Here is an 18,019-nt window from a genome sequence, read left to right on the forward strand (position 1 = left end):
ATATATCAAATACCGCAATCTTCACTGGTTTGGAAGGTCATCTTTGGAAAGAAAAACTTTAGAGATTCTTTTGATCTCATCATGAAATTAATTGATGAAAGCAATTTTAATATAAAATATTATCATTATTATCAATTAAATCCCCACAATATTAAATATATTTTGAAACATTTTTTAAGAAATATTGAGGCTTATTGTGGATGCAAATATAAAATTCTCTCCATGTAACATTTTGTGCCATTCTAATCTACTCGACTGATTCATTTTCACCTGTGCGCATTGCATGCACTCCATTACTAACATGAAATATATTTTTCATGTTGATGTTGCTTTGCAATCTGAGCATGCCTGCCTTTTTAAATTGTTAATTTATGATTAGGTCATATAATATACATAGTTGTGATCTGATTTCATAGATGTACTATGTTCTCATATGAAGTCATTTGTTCATATAAAATTTCTCAAGTCTGACAACATGATAGGCCCAACCCAATCTAGACAGTTAGGCACAATAATTGATTTAAGATCAACACACACCCATATCTATTGCTAATTCACTCTGTCAGCAGAGTCCATTTCCTATAACAATCTGCAAAGTTAGCAATTTGGTAGCTTGTATTATTATTAGCAATTTTGGGATTTTGAATAACTTGTCGGTCATGACTACACTACTGTCATAAGGTATTGATAGAGAATATCTTTGTTTCTAATATAAGTATGCCTGTCAAAGTTCTAACTTGCAACCTTTAGAACCCCAACCAGGTACACAGCTCTCCACTTGCACAAGAAAACAAAATTGATGTTGGGCATCTATCCAGGGACACGAGTTCTATGTCATGCAAGCTCATCAATAAAGTCATGTTATCAGAAGACTCTCAATGGTATTTAGATGTCAGAAGAAACTTGAATTTCCCAAACACTTCATTTCCTTGAGCTGGTAGATGCCCAGGTTTAAGATAACTCGGCCACCTACTAACTTGATTTTAAATCTGCCACTCAAACCACCTTCAGTTTTTGAATAATTGCATACATCATAGTATTCATACAAGATTTCTGGTCTGCCAAATTTTCCTTGAATGACCTGATAGTTGGCTTGATGTGTAGAAATGTACTAGGATAAAATCTTAAGCACACAGTAGTCGCCTATATAAGAACTAGCAGCTTGTTACATTATTTTCCATGCCATGGTGGTACCTAATCTTCCAGTATTTCAGCATCACCTGTATTATTTTACCATTTAAACACCAACATCAGTATTAACTAAATCCATGTCCAGCAACAGATTGCCTTCCAAGGACTCCGCAGCATGAACTTGTTTAAGGAAAAGTTCATGGAGAACCTGCAACAGAAATAGCAAGAACTCATGAAGATCAGCAAAAAGAAACAAAAATGGTTATGCACGGATTAACACCTGACAAGCAAAAAATTATAGTCACAAGGAAAACCTTTTTTAATGATCTGAATTTAACAAATTATTTGGGAAAGCCAAAGAGCAATCAATATAGTATCTAAGAAAACATCATCCTGCTTTCCTGATCTTGTCGAAGAAGATAAAAGAACCACACAGGATATGATCCTACAATCTTGTATTTTGGCAATACAACCAGAGTGATCAGACTTCATCAGAAATGTTATCACAACTATCAAGCATTCCACAATGATACTTTGAAAACCAAAAACTTCCATACCCAAAAGATGCACTTAATGTCATAGAAATATTCGATGTCAGAAGGCATGGCATCACACTAACCTTTCAATATAGAGAAAACAGAAATCCAGGTTACATTACGAAATCAGTGATGACTGCAATATCCATCCCGACAGAAATATATCACACGCTTGCTGGGTTCACACGTACCGACAAATGATGATATCTATCCACCAACATACCCATAGAACCACCAACCATGTATAACACATGCAGATACAAATGGACATACATAGACAGATACAAATGTTAGGGAATTAAATGTTCCCTCTGTTTCTGCTTTTTTTTTTTCCTTCTCGTACCTCTTGCCTGATGCTATCATTTGTGAACCCAACTTCAGTTGAGTGTGTGTGTATTTTGACTGTATATATGGACTTTAAATCATGATCAAACAAAAGCAAGCCATCTTTGATATTATTTGCTTTAAGAAATGGAAAAAGATTTGAGCATAATTATCCTGCCAGATAAAGTTTCTTATGCAAGTCCAAACAAAATATTTCCCATACTTACACTCCTTTGAGAAAAGGGGGGAACTAGTGAAGGTGGCCTTAATTAGAGTTCATGTTATTTACATTACACCTAAGCAATCGTAAAAATTGCACGGAACCATGCTGAAGCAAATGAAACATATTTTCTAATTTCTGTTAGAAAACCAGTAAACTCAACAATCTTTTCAACTCTCCAGGTGACGCAGCCCTTAAATAAAATCACCAGAAATCATTATTGTGAAAAGAATACACGATATTGCAATATTCTGGATAAGTGCATATGAATATGTGTGATCTGCCATTTAAGTTCCTCCACTTTTGTTAAATGCCACCACCACTTGTGCGTGGGCAGGTGGCAGTCATAAACCAGGGAAGTGTGGAGGTGGATCATCAGGGCCGGCCCTGAGGCAGGTCAAACTGGGCTACCGCCCCAGGCCTAGACCTTGTATTGATGTTCCAATAAGGTGCAAGGATGGCTTTCTACAATATTATAACAAGAAAAATAATTAAATAGGTTAATGATGGATTTTATACACTGCTTAACGAATATATCTATAGAAAATTATTGCACGTAGATTAATTTTTCAATGATAATTAATATTTAAAGTATGTTAATTTTTAATAGAGAAGGTCCCATTTTTTCATTTAGCCCTAGGTCTAAAAAATATCAGGACCGGCCCTGTGGATCATGCGACATGCTTGCACCACATCCATTGAATAGAATTTTCCTTCGCACAGCAACAATGACTCCTAAATAAATTCAGAAGTGAACTATTGAAGACTAGAAACTAGAGAATCGCCTCAATTCCAATTAATCTAGACTATGGAATAACAAAAATTTTCCAGTCAACATGGCATAATTATTTTACTGTAACTGTTATGGGCCAGTCCAAAGTATCGCGAAACTAAGAAATTTTTTTTTTTTCTTGTCATCTTTCCCCGGTCAAGACATGGAATTCTGAGAATCATTAAATGACTCTTGCCATGAAAGACACATGTACCGCACGAGAACACCCACTTGTTACATCAACTTAATACACGTGCAAAGTACGAGCATTTTAAATTCTTCAAGATCTCTAAGCTAAACAAATCACTAAAAATCATTTTCAATCTCAATCTAGCACGAAACCATCCCTTCTTCTGTGTATATGGTTGCCTGCACCCACTGTGTTTTATTGTTAAAACTTGAGGCACTTCTATAATTTGTAGTTCAAATCAACTGGCTGCATATTGCCATTTTTTTTTTATTGCTCACCTAATGACAAGTAAGAACTAGATTTTTTCGCACGTCCCTCAATGGATTCTCTGAAAAGGAACGGGTCTGCTTGCTGTCAAAACTGAAAAAAGAGGAAAATAGCTAAAAATAAATATAAAAAAATTAGGAGAAAAGGTAAAGTAAAGCAAAGCAAAGCAATGACTTTGTGTCAAGATGGCATTTAAGATATTTATTGCAATGGTGTCTATACACTTCATTTTATACCTTCACTGCTATATGTATTTCATACAACCATTTCCAAACAATGAGATTTTTCTTCTATAGCTTTTACATTAAAAGACAATGAATCCCAACTCTGATGTATAATTCTCCCAATGACATCTCCCATTATTTAACATCATGCAAATATTGCTGTGAGAAAGATTCTCTCGAACTTTCAGATCCTCAATTGTTTCATAAAGAAACAGCTTTGCATGTTGTGAGCCCTAAAAGTACAAACGTAGACCCTAAAAGGAACCCTTTTCAGCAAAAAGAAAAGGAGTAAAGAAAGTATAAATTGAGCAAATAGAACACATAGAGATGACTTACTTTCCCATGATGATTTGCCATTTAATAGTAGAGATCTAAAGATTGCAAAACATGTTACCCTACCAATGAACTGTTAAAAGCACGGCAATTCTCATCTCTTCTATCAACAGTTTAAAGATCATAGGAAAAGAAGAGAAATGAAATGAAAGATCTACAGAAAAATTTGGCAGAAAAACCATCGACACTGACGATCCAATACAAAGAGCAAGGAAAAAGTAATGGGAATTAAAGCATCTAAGATAAACATCAAAATACCAAACATAAGAACAAAAATCAAAACTTGGATAGATTCTACCCTGCAAGTAAGTGTCATAAGCCAACTGTGCAGCCAGGAGGTCAACCACCGCCGTTCCCACCGACTTAAACACCGTCAGCTCCTCTGGGCTCCTCCTCCCAACCTTCGCCCCGCCGACCAACTCCGCCAACGTCCCTGCCACATCCTCCGCCGCCATGACCCCTCTCTGGAACGCGCCCACCAATTCCCCTGCTTCCTCCAGCGCCACCTCAAAGTCCACAAACACCCTCCCCCTCGCCAGCGCCTCGTCGTCGCACTCCCTCATCGCTGGGGTAAACGAGCCCACCAGGTCCAAATGCGCCCCGGGTTTCAGCTTCTTCCCCTTGACAATTGGGTTCTCCGACCTCGTGGCGCAGCTCACCACGTCCCCCAGCCCGACCACCTCGTCCAAACACTCGGCGTGCTCGAAAATTACCCCGCTGTTTTCCCTTCGCGCCTCCTGTTCTTGGAGATCTCTTGCCAAGATTCGAGCTTTATCAGGGGTTCGGTTCCAGATGATGATTCTTTTCAGGCCGGGGCGGACGACGCGGTGGGCCGCGATGAGGTAGGGGGCGAGGGGGCCGGCACCGGCCATGACGAGTACGCGGGAGTCGTCGCGGGCGAGGAAGGCGGCGGCGAGGGCGGAGACGGCGGAGGTGCGAAGGAAAGTGAGGGCTGTGCCGTCAAGGGAGGCGAGGGGGGCGCCGGTGGAGGAGCGGAAGAGGAGGTAGGCGGCGTGGACGCCGGGAAGGCGGAGGACGGAGTTGTGGGGGAAGGAGGTGACAATCTTGACGCCGATGAAAGGGAGGGAAGCGTCAGAGGACCAGGAGGGCATGAGGAGGAGGGAGGAGGACGAGGAGGGGTCGAGGGAGAAGCTCTGGCGGGGCGGGGCCTGGACGGCGGAGGAGAGGGAGGGGAGGGAGGAGCGGAGGTGGGGTATGAGGGCGGAGGGGGTGAGCAAAGAGCGGAGGGTGGCGGCATCGAGGAAGTCGCAGCCTCCTTCGATGGCACCAGCGGTGGTGGTGGGCGGCGGGGACGCCATGATCGCCAGAGGAGATGAGCGCGTCAAATGGGCAGCTTCCTAAGTTATCTCCGTGGAAGGTCAAGGCTGGTCGCAGAAGCCACTCCAAGTCATGTTATAACGCATACTAGCATCTGTTATTTGTAGCACGATCCTGGGGACGGCTGGTCGCAGGGGGCAGTCAAGTTGCGTAATAACGCATACCAGTGTTTGTTATGTGTAGCACGATCTTAGGGACTCTCAGTGGCATACAAAATAACTTTTCAGAGTAATACCGACGCCATCACCAAACTTTGCGGTCTATTGATCATGTGCTCGTGCAATGCGTTATCAACTACTCGTGCAATATGAACATGAATTCAACCAATTGCTTCAAAAGAGAACAAAATTTTAATATATATATTTTGTTGATTATAAAATCATCTAATGGTGTGACTACAATAATGTCACGAACATGAATTCAACTAATTGAAAGTAGACTTGGCGTATCAGGCCATATCCGGTCTCGGCCCATCGGGTCAAGTACTATAGTGGACCATGCCAGGCACGTCCATCTAGTAAACAGGCCGTGCCGGCACTGCACGAAAAGCCTAAACCCTCCGCCCGACATGGCCTAGATCCGAGGACTGACAGGCCATGTCAGGCATGTCCGTTGGCCGTTTAATTCGACTAAGACTGCAAATGAGTCGGGTTTGTCCGTGATCCGATCCGATCCGTTAGATCCGATCCGGACCCATTTAAAAGACCCATGAAGCCGGATCGGGTTCAAAAATTGGATCCGTTCCTTTTTCTGGATCAGATCCTGGATTTTCTGAATTTAGATCCAACCCGACCCAATCCAACCCATTGAGATTTTTGGGTTAATTTGGATCTTAAGATACATGATCCGACACGATTCAAACCCAAATATAGGACCCGAACCTAGTTAGAGTAACTCACCCAAATAGGAGTTTGGACTTGGGTCAAAATTTTTCAAACCCTTCGGTCTTCTCCGTCTGATTCTCAAACTAAAAATCTTTAAAATTAAAAATTTTCAAACCCTTCAGTTCTTTTATTCTGATGTTGTAACATCTATAACAACCCAAGGAAGAAAAATTGGATGGATTTCTGATAATTTAAATGAAGGACATCTCGATTACTTCTTCTTGCTTCTTGCCAGGCTCAGTTTTCTAAACCTTCTAGTTTATGTTTACTGTACTATGAGGTACAAAAGCAAGAGGGCTTCTTGAATTTCAATTCATTTTGTTGACTTTAAGAAATTTCAGAGCATGCTCTAATGTGCACAGATGTTGTGTCATCCACAGTATATGCAGTCTCATTTTTAATCATGTATAAGTATTCCTCTTATATGATGTTTTAGATTGGGACAATTATATTATTATGAAAAAATTTTTTTTTTTTACTTTTCTTCTTTTGTGTGGACTTTTGAAATCTTGACTCTTCTCAAAAATCGCTTGTTTCCCTCTGTCATCCAATATAATTAATTATTAGAAGTTACGATTGGAGGATTGGAGGAAAAAAAGAAAAGAAGTCTTTCTTAGTTGTCATCCAGCATTAGTATTCACTGATGGTAAGTTTCAAATAAATTTAACCCGTGATCTGATCCGATCCGAATCGGACCTGCATTTCATGGATTGGGGCCGGGTTATATATAGACCTGACCCGACCCGAATGATCCAATGGGTCAATAAATTCAGCCATGGACCCGATCCGATCCGATCCGATCTGATCCGATCTGATCCGATTTTTAATCAGGATGGGTATGAATCCAATATCAAGATCCGATTAAAAAGTCGGATCGGATCGAGATCACTCAGGACTTGATCCGACTCGACCCATTTGCAGGCCTAAATTCGATCTCTTTTTTTTCCAACCCAAACGGGCTATGCCAGGCACAGCCCTTTTGGAACCGTTACGGACCGTGCCTGGTACGGCCCGTAATGGTTAATTTAAGATTTTTTTATTTTTTAAGGGGTCCTAATGGCTATTTTTTTATTTTTACTATTTTGACCCCTCCAACAGTCAAAAATGGGCTAGATTAAGGGGTATTTTGAAAAAAATAAAAATTTTAGAACTTTTATAAATAGGGTCCTCCTCTTTCATTCTCACAACACCAATTCATCAAACCAATTCTCTTCCTCTCTAATCTCTCTACTATTTATTCTCTCTTCCAGCAATTTTTCTCTCTTCCATTCAATATTTAACAAATAGCAATTATAATTTAGCAATTCAAGAGTTATACAAGAGGAGGACGCATCTCCTTTTGGAGGTCGGAGTTCAAGAGGCAGCTCTTCAGTTACTCTACTGTACTCTTTTCGACTCTATTCCGATCTACCTCTTCGGCTCTACAAATCCGGCTCTCTGACTATCTGACTCTCGGATGGTCCAGCCCTCCTCTTCTAACTCTCCAACTCTCCACTCTATCTCTTCTTCCTCGTTGACTCTACTCAATTTTCTTTTGCTGGTTACGGGTTAATTTTTATTTTTTTAAATTTACTTAGTTAGATGGCAACTTATGATAATGAGAATATTACCGCCATACATATTGGTATTTCTCCTATTTCTAAGGAGGAAGAAACTCTTTCTACTCCCTTTGAAGCCTCTTCTGTTGAAGTTAGATCCTCTTCCCGTAAAAGAACTAGTGCTGTACGGAATGATTTTGATAAAGTTTTGGTTGATGGAGTCTATAAGTAAAATATAAAAAATATATCAAATTATATAGTTGTGCCAGTACTGGAGAACTGGCCATTTGAAGAGACATTAAGAGTTTCATAGTGTAAGTGATTCTCGTCTTTCAAGCATCCTTAATACACAAGGGGTTGTCCTTGTAGGAATTTTTGCTTATATTCATAAAAATCAAAGAAAAATACTTGTAAAATAGATAATTAGAGATAAATTATTTTTTAGTTTATATGAATCTTTTAATTTTGAAAAATATGTTCAATTAATCTTACAACCTACTTACAGAAAATCAGTAGATGTACATTTAGAAGAGTAGGTATAACTAATTACTTAGCAATAAAGGATGATTTCATTGGAACACTTTTTACCTTAAATATAAAAGTATCATTAATTTTTGATACATGAACTATATCTGTAAGTAGTATATCTTTTATTTCTATCACTGCTCATTATATAGACAATGATTGGCAATTAAATAAGCATATTCTTGCTTTTCGTTCATTTGATTATCCCCATTCTAGCCAATAAATTTTCAATGCTATTTATCAAACTGCAACTACACATGGTATTAGTAACAAAATTATGTCAGTTATATTTAATAATGCATCTAATAATAACATAGCTATCTAATTAGTGAAGGACTCTTTCATCTCATTTTTAATGAGAAATTATTTCATATTAGATGTGCATGTCATATTTTGAATCTTTCTGTTTAAACTGAAATAGGCATGGTTTAATATATAATTGCAAAAATTAAGAATACAGTATTTTTTATTCATATTTCAAGAGTACGATTACAAAAATTTAAACAATTGTGTCTAGACCACGGTAAATATTTCAAAAATTTAAACTTGATGTAGTTACCCGTTAGAACTCTACATATACAATGATTCATGATGCATATCTATACAAAAATTTGTTAAATATATATATACATGATTATGAATTAGACTTTATTTTGACTGAAAATGATTTAAAAAAAATTTAAAAAAAAATTTTAGTTAGTTTTTATAATGCTATAAATACTCTTTCTAGTAATTATTTTCCAACCTCTTATGCATTTTTACAACAAGCATATATAATTTGTAGTCAATTTGCACAATATAGATATGATGATATTTTAATGCCTATTATTTATAAAATAAAAAATAAATAGAATCAATATTGAGATATGGTATGTCCCATGCATAACTTAGCTATTATATTTGATCTATGAATCAAATTAAGTGATGTACATATTTTACTTGATGAAATTAGTAAATATATAAATCATGATTTCGAAGTATCAAAAGCTGAGGTAACTTAGCTGCTTTATGATATTTTTACATTATATGATAAAAAGATTTATGAATTTAGACAATCCACATCATCTTCACAATCCACTTCTAGTATCTCTCTTTCATCATCTGTTTTCTCATTCCTTGCACATAGAAGACATTCACATGCATTTTCTTCATCTATATCTTCTTCATATTTAAGTAATGAATCAGAATTTTATTTATCAAATAAAATCTCTTTTGCATTAGATAAAAATTAAATAGAAAATCTTGATGTGTTGGCCTGATGGTAGAGTATGAAAAATCAATATCATATTATGTTTGCAATTGCATGTGATATTTTAGTTGTACTGATGTCTACAGTAGCATCGGAATTAATTTTTAGTGCAGGTTGACATTCTGGATGAAAAGAAGAGCAGAATGACGTGCGAGACAATTGAGATACTGCTCTATTTCAAAGATTGCAGTATGTGGAGATGAAACTTCAGAATGAAGGAGGACATGATACTAGATCTGATGAGGCGATATAAACATAACTGGCAATTAGTAAGATTTATTTTTAATTCTTAATTTCTTAAAATTATATATTTTTACTTTTATTTGTTGAGGTGAGTCACCTCTATTTTTTTCTCTCTCTCTCATTGTATTCTGAAGGTCAAGCCTAGCCTCCCTCTCTCTTTTGTATAATTTTGATTTATCTTAATAAACTGATAGGAGTTTATACCAAATCTTCCACCATTACAAGGTAGTTTTTACTTTTACAAAAAAAATATATATATCTCCTATCTTTTTTTTTATTTATCCCTTAACCTGTTTTATTTTATAAAAATTATTTTTTCAAATAAAAACTTTAAAAACGTGCTGTACTAAATGAGCCATGCCTAGGCCCATATGGGCTGGCACGTGGGCCGTGTCGGGCCTGCGCATGTGCCGTGCTGTACCAGCCCAGGCTCTGAAGGGCCATGTTAGGCCTGGACCATGGACCACCAAATCTCCAATCCAGTCCGATCTCTAGAATTGCACAGCCCACTACAGTGCTCGACGGGCGGTGCTAGGCATGATCCAGTTCGTGCTGGGCATGGGTGGCCCAACCCGATGCCCAACTCTAATTGAAAGTCAACACATGGCTTTTTATAATGCGATACCATCATATTTAATTGCTATCTAATTATTATATATATTAATGGAGGCAATAAGATATCCTTCTTCAAAAATGAAGTATGTTTGGGCGTTGCCTTTGCAGACTTGTTTTATGGAAGGTAATATCTACTTATTTGTGCACACTATCCTGTTGCTTCTATGTACCTTGCTATTTTTATGGGTTAAAATAGTTACCTTTTTGTTGAAATGAGATGTGGGATTTGTATTGTATAATAAGGTTGCATGATAAAGGAGAGACATAGCTAGTTCACCAAAAAAAAAAAAAAAAAAATGGAGAGACATAGCTTCATCCATCCTTTTGTTGTACTTCCCTAAAGTGTAGTGATGATATATTAGTATACCTTGTTAATGTGCTCAAATGTGTGCTTGTGCTGTATCCTTGGTGTTATGTCATGCTTAACTACAGAAATTAGTGATCATTTTGATTGTTTTCTCTATTCACCTTACTAGACTGTTTTTGTTCTACAATAGCTATCCTCTAATCTGCTTTCTCACAGATATATTATGTGGACATGGTCTTACCAAAAAAAAAAACAAAAATTCTAGAAGGCAATACAATATAGAACAGATAATTTTTCTTTCACAGCTTTGATGTCCCCTTGGCTCACAGGAAGTTCGGAACACTAATTAGATGGCAATGGCTACTCGGATGGTGTGATTGGATTCGATCGGTTCTTATTCATTGGGTTCTCGTGAACCATAATATGGATGTCTATATAAGCTGTGAGCAAAAGGACATGACACCAAGCATGAGAATACCAATACTAGTTCAATAATTTGGCAAGAACAATTAGAATACTAATAGCCACTTGCCTAAAAAAAATAAAAACTAGAAATATATTTTTATTTTTAAATTTTTGACAACAGATCAAACTCCAGTAAATGTATCTAAATGAAGAATACCCCAACTGAGTTAGGTATTATGAGGATGGATATGCAACCTTCCAAAACAGATCGCTGCAAACCCCTATTCATTGAAAAACATTTCATAATTTGATTGAGGAATGCGACATTATTGGTCCACCATGAACCCAGCTAAATCACGCTCACCTACATGTTGGGGCGATTCAGCCGATTCTCTGATTTTGACTTTTGATCGATCTGATAAGCACGACTTGCCGACTATCAATCAGTTGGCTGACTGACAATCGACTATCCGTAAATTTAATAGACTCCAACTATAACGACTCGATTGATTTCAGACCAATGATCGTCGGCATATTAAAGTTATCGACCGAAGGTCATTCGGACTTTCATAACTACTGATATACGATCGATATATCTTAATTACCAATATATAGTCGGCTTACCAGAAACTGCCAGCACAGAAAGCGCATAATGGTCAGAACATGATCAGTGGCAGGTATAACCATCCATCCCACAATCACATAATATCGGAACAAGCGGGACCGACGTGTCTAACTATTACAGACGGTTACCAACTACTCGTCTATAAAAGAAGGTAAATGAATGTCATTTGGTAAAATCTCTTGAGAGCTGAAACTCTGCCTCTTTGAATTCTTATCTACTGTTCATCACTCCCCACTGACTTAAGCATCGGAGGGTCCCTGTCGGACACAATTTTGATCAGTATGGACTTCATTTTGCAGGTGCTTTTCACCAATAACGGGCACAACAAGAGATTGGCCGCAACAGATTGGCACACCAGGAAGGGAAGAATACGAGCAATCATAGCTAAGATCAGAGCTCAATATTCAATTGGATCAGCAAGGCAATCTTTCCGCTGGGAAGATCTTCCTCCCCCGTCTCCATTGGCAGAGCCCAGCTCTTCGTGTCCAGTAATTACAACGGATGCATAAATTGCTGCTCTAATGCAGTAAATGAAGGTGTTGACGGAGACAGTCCACAGTCTCTAACAACAACAGATGCAGCAACAGCAACAACCGTCGGTGGAGGGGTCGGTGGCTCAGTCAGTGCCATCCAAGCATAGTCGCCGCCCTCTATGGTGCTCTCCCTTTTCATCTCCAGAATGATGACCATCTCGGCATTCTCATTGAGTCAAGCAACCACATTCTCGATATTCTCGCCACACCGTACATCTTTCGTGACGATCTCCTTCTCCTTTTCATGAACATTGTATCAAGAAGGGAAAAAGGCCACGTACACCTTCTCCTTCTCCATCCTCAAATTCTTCAGGAGATTCTACCTCTGGATTATCTCAGCAACGGTGGCTCGACGACTACGAGCGCAAGTTCAAGAAGATCGACCACCAACTTGTCTGACTTTGGTGTAAGATCGGAAGTCCTTCAATGGCTACAACTTCCACACTGTCCAACCTCTCTCTCAGCATATCTTGGATGAGCTGATCCCAACTCGATTCAAGATACCGCAGATGGAGCCATACGACGGCTCCACCGATCCAATTAATCATTTGAAGAGTTATAAGGCTCTCATGATGATCCAAAGGGCAATCGATGCCCTCCTATGTATTGGCTTTCCGATGACTATTCAGAAGGCTGCTCGAGTCTGGTATTCTGAGCTTCAGTCGGGAGCATAAATTTCTTCGAGCAGCTCGAACATTCTTTCGTGGTCTATTTCAGCACTAGCTGAAAGGTACCACGGACATCAGATGGTCTCTTCTCAATCAAGCAATGCGAGACAGAGACATTGAGAGATTTCGTGGCTCGCTTCAATGTAGCCACACTTGAGATCAGGGATCTCAATGAAGATATGGCCATATCGACTATGTGGAGAGGTCTGAGGGGATCTAGATTCACTTATTCTTTGAATAAGATTCTTCTTCAGACCTATGCTGAATTCTTGGAGTGCATATACAAGTATATTCGCACGGACGAAGGTGCTTCTGACCGGCACCAGATAGAAGGAAAAGATCAAAAAAGAAGCAAAAAAAAACTGAAGCCCCAACCGAACCAAATCGGTCAACCACCAATAAGCAAGCTTCGCTTCGTCGACGGAGTTTAAGGTCGAACAATTATGGCAGGTATGACTCCTATACTCCTCTTTCTGCTTCTCGTACATAGATCCTAATGGAGATCGAAGGAGAGAAGTATCTTCGACATCCCACACCGATGAAAGCACCATCGAGGAGTCGTGATAAAAAGTACTATCAGTTTCATCATGATCACGATCACGATATCAAACAGTGTATTTAACTCAGAGATAAAATTGAGGCCTTGATCTGACGTGGCTACTTTGAAAAATTTTGACGAGATTGTCCGACTCAATCTTCTACCGACCAACAGCCTCAGCCATAAGTGAGGAAATGATCAACAATCGACCAACAGCGGGAGTAATCGATATGATCTCTGGGCGATTGAAGGATCGGGGGCCAACTTTCGAAGAAAAGTCGGCGAAGAAATGATGACTTGACGATGTAATTTCTTTTTCGGAAGATAATGTTGGGGAACATAAACTCCCCATGATGATGCTGTCGTCATTTCGACGATGATAGCAAACAATGATGTAAAAAAAAATTTAGTTGATAATGAAAGTTCAACTGATGTTATTTTTTATTCGACTTTCTTTCGAATGTGACTACCGACTGATTGACTCAGAAGAGTCTCGATGCTATTAGTCAGTTTTACTGGAGATGCAGTTATCATGGAAAAAAAAATTACTCTTCCATGAATCGTGGAAACAGATCCATAATAAAGTAGTATTCTCCTGACATTCACAATTGTTTGAGTTCCATCGACCTACAATGCCACACTTAGATGACCTGGACTTAATGCTCTGAGAGTAGTAGTTTCAACATACCATTTATTGATTTGATTCTCAACAAGAAATGAAGTTGGATAAATATGTAGAGATCAACAACTTACTCGACGTTGCTTTCTGATCTCTACAAAGAATAATCAATTTGAAGACTCTTTATCTGTTGATAAATTGGATCAAAGAAAAAATGAAGAAAGGGGTGAACCAGCTGAGTAATTGATTTCTATCTCGTTAAAAGAAGAAGACTCTGAGAAGGCGATCCAAATTAGATCGTAATTATCTAATCTAGAGCAGCAACAACTAGTGAATCTACTGAGAGCAAATGTCGATATTTTTACCTGGTCGGCAACAGATATGCCATGAATTCTTTCAAAAGTAATAATCCATCGACTGAATATTTATCCTAAAGTTAAATTGGTGAGACAAAAAAAAAGACCTTTTGCTCCTGAAAGACAGAAGGTCATCGATAAAAAAGTCAACAAGTTTCTCGCTGTTGGCTTCATCAAAGAAGCTAATTATTTCGATTGGCTCGTCAATGTAGTAATGGTGAGAAATATCAATGAAAAATGAAGAATTGTATCGATTACACAAATCTAAATGGAGCTTGTCTGAAGGATAGTTTCTCTTTGCCAAAAATTAACCAATTAGTTGATGCAACTTCGGGACATCGATTTTTGAGCTTTATAAATGTCTTTGCAGGCTATAATCAAATTCAGATGGCATCCAAAGATGAGGAGCATACTGCCTTCATAACCGACAAAGGCATTCACTGTTGCAAAATAATGCCATTCAGTTTAAAGAACGTTAGAGCTACTTATCAACGGCTAGTCAACAAACTATTCAAGTCACAAATCGGACGAAACATAAAATCTATGTTGATAATATACTGGTGAAAAGCCTTCAAACTTCTGATCATGTTCGAAATTTAGAAAAAGCCTTCGGCACACTTCGATGACATCAGATGAAATTGAATCCGACTAAGTGTGCATTCGGAGTAACTTTCAAAAATTTCTTAAATTTCTTATATCACAATAAGGAATTGAAGCAAATCTCAAAAAAATAAAAGCTATCATCAATATGAAGTATCCAAGCTCCAAAAAGAGATACAACAACTTAATGGAAGGATCGTCGCACTCAGTCGATTCATCTTAAGGTTGGCAAAAAAATATTTATCCTTCTTCAAGACCTTGAGACAAGAAAATTTCTTTTCATGATCAGATGAGTGCCAACAATCCTTCGAAGTTCTAAAAAAATATCTGGCATTTCCACCATTACTTACAAAATCAAAGGTTAGAGAAATTTTGTATCTCTATTTGGCGACTTCGATAGAAGCAGTTAATTCGATACTCATCCAAGAGGATGAAAACCAAATTCAATGGCCAATTTACTATACAAGCAAAGTACTTCATAATACTGAAATAAGATATTTAAGAATGGAGAAAATGATCTACGCTCTAATCATATCATCACAGTGACTCCCTTCGTACTTCCAAGCACATCCTATAGTCATCTTGACAGATCAGCTGTTGAAGATAATTTTATACTAACCTGATACTTCAGATCGAATGGCAAAGTGGACAATAAGACTCAGTGAGTTTGATATTCAATATCGCTCATGACCGTCAACGAAGGCACAAGTTTTGGTCAATTTCATCGCTGAGTATACTATATCTGATAATAATTGAAGATGAATCCAATGACAAATTAAAGCAAGTTAAAACTCCTAAGGCTGATTTAACATCGGTGTAGGTGCTACATATTGATGGAGTATCCAACACACAAGGTAGTAAAGCTGTTCTCATTCTTATCAATTTCAAAGAGATTGTAACCGAATATGTTCTTCGATTTAATTTTAAAACTTCAAATAATCAAGTCGAGTATGAAGCTCTCCTAGCTGGCTTGAAGATTACCAAAGAGCTTGACATTGATAGCTTGAAGATCTTCATCGACTCACAATTGATTATTGGATAGGTTAAGAGCAAGTTTGAAGCCTGAGATCCTATTATAATGAAGTACCTTCAGAAAGTGAAAGATCTTATATCGACTCTGAAATATTTTAAAATCTCTCACATTCTAAGAATGGAGAATGCTCGAGCTAACATACTTTTCCGACTCGTAACCACTTCATTCAACTCATTCTGTCGGATATTTATCGAATGTCTTGAATAATCGAGCATTCATAAAGTTGAAGAAGTAATACAAATCAATGACGAGCCATACTGGATGGATGCGATCATCCAGTTCTTGACTGATAAAATTCTACTTGCAGATCTCTCAGGAGCCAAACAACTACGATGGATGGCCTCGCAAAATACTTTGATGAATGGACAACTTTATAAAAGATCATTCTCTCTTCCCTTACTGAGGTGTTTGAGACGAGCGAATGCTGATTATGCACTCGAGAAATTCATGAAGGAATTGTGAAAATTACTTGGGAGATAAATTATTAGCTTATAAAATTTTGCGACAAAGATATTATTGGCCCACCATGAAGAAAGATGCAGCTGAACTTATCCAAAGATGTGAACTATGTCAGAAGTATGCTAATATATAACATCAACCGACCAGCCAGCTGACATCAATTGTTGCATCATGGCCCTTCGCATAATGGAAATCAACATATTGGTCTTTTTCCTCTAGCATCCGGTCAGAAAAAATTTATAGTAGTTACCATTGATTACTTTACCAAATGATAGAAGCTGAACCCTTGGCACAAATCACTGAAAGTAAGATGGAAGACTTCATTCAGAAATCAATCATATGTAGATTTGATCTACTACACACCATTATCACCGACAATGATCGATAATTTGATAATCAGAATTTCAAAGAGTTTTGTGCAAAATTTATATTACGTACAAGCTCACATCAGTCGGTCATCCATAATCCAATAGTGAAATGAAAGTAACAAACTGAACAATATTACAGATCTCAAGACCAGACTGAATGAAGCTAAGGGCCTCTGGGTGAAAAAATTATATCCGATCTTATAGGCATATCGGATAACTCCTCGTATACTGACAGAAGAATCTCCATTTAACCTAACCTATGGACGGAGGTGATGATTCTACTTGAGATCGGATTACCATCAGCAAGAGTGGAGTAGTATAATGAGCCGAGTAATTTTGAATATCGGAGAGCTGACCTAGACTTACTTTCAAAAATTTGACAACAAGCTCAAGTTCGAATGGCAGCATATCGGCAAAGAATAGCCTGTATTATAATACAAAAGTCAAGCTGAAGATTTTTTATCCAAAAGATCTGATCCTAAGAAAAGCTAAAGTTTCAAAGCCTCTAGATCAGAGAAAAGTATCTTCGAATTGAAAAGGATCCTATAGAATAATCGAAATACTTTGACTGAGAGCATATCGACTAGAAGCTCTTGATGGGATAACTATTCTTCAGATTTGAAATGTCGATAATTTGAAAATATATATCGATAAAGTTGTTCACATATATGATATTCGAAATAAAATGTTAGATTTCAGAATTATAAAAGCTTCAGTCATCTACAAAATAATATTAGATTGATAAATAATCGATTAGTTTGTTACGACCATATCTCAATTTTGTATTGTAAAAATTGACTTACCGACTATATCTCAATTTTATTTGTAAAAACTGATTTAAGCCAAATGACTACTTATGCCGACTTAGCTTTAGCTAAGCGAAACATCACGCCGACTCGACCTCGGTAGAGTAAGAAATATACCGACTTGACTACGATAGTCGAAAGATATTCAGCTTACCATCATCTATCAAATATCTAAAAAATATATATAATAAGTCGACTAACACCCGACTAGCAGACAAACTCTACTACAACTATTGATCGACATTCAATTCACTGATGGATGATTAAAAATTTGACTGTTATTTCACAATATTGAAAGTACAAGTGTAAAAAA

At 37.7% G+C, this 18,019-nt stretch overlaps 1 protein-coding gene across 2 annotated transcripts; it reads right to left on the reverse strand.

Annotated features, from left to right (window-relative positions):
* Positions 1 to 899: 899 nt before the first annotated feature.
* On the reverse strand, positions 900 to 5,421 carry LOC105054210 (protein SAR DEFICIENT 4). 2 transcript variants are annotated; one of them, XM_010935677.4, is made up of 2 exons: positions 4,296 to 5,419; positions 900 to 1,339 (listed from the first exon to the last, which is right to left on the reverse strand). In XM_010935677.4, exons 1-2 carry the CDS (start codon positions 5,314 to 5,316, stop codon positions 1,329 to 1,331), a joined length of 1,032 nt encoding a protein of 343 aa, XP_010933979.1. In that variant the 5' UTR covers positions 5,317 to 5,419; the 3' UTR covers positions 900 to 1,328. The 2 variants fall into 2 exon arrangements, with proteins under 2 accessions (XP_010933979.1, XP_073101381.1); XM_073245280.1 differs by lacking the exon at positions 900 to 1,339 and adding an exon at positions 1,356 to 3,533 and having other exon boundaries at positions 4,296 to 5,421.
* Positions 5,422 to 18,019: the final 12,598 nt, after the last annotated feature.

The sequence above is a fragment of the Elaeis guineensis genome, chromosome 11 (genome assembly GCF_000442705.2).
Source record: "Elaeis guineensis isolate ETL-2024a chromosome 11, EG11, whole genome shotgun sequence".
Lineage (NCBI taxonomy): Eukaryota > Viridiplantae > Streptophyta > Magnoliopsida > Arecales > Arecaceae > Elaeis > Elaeis guineensis.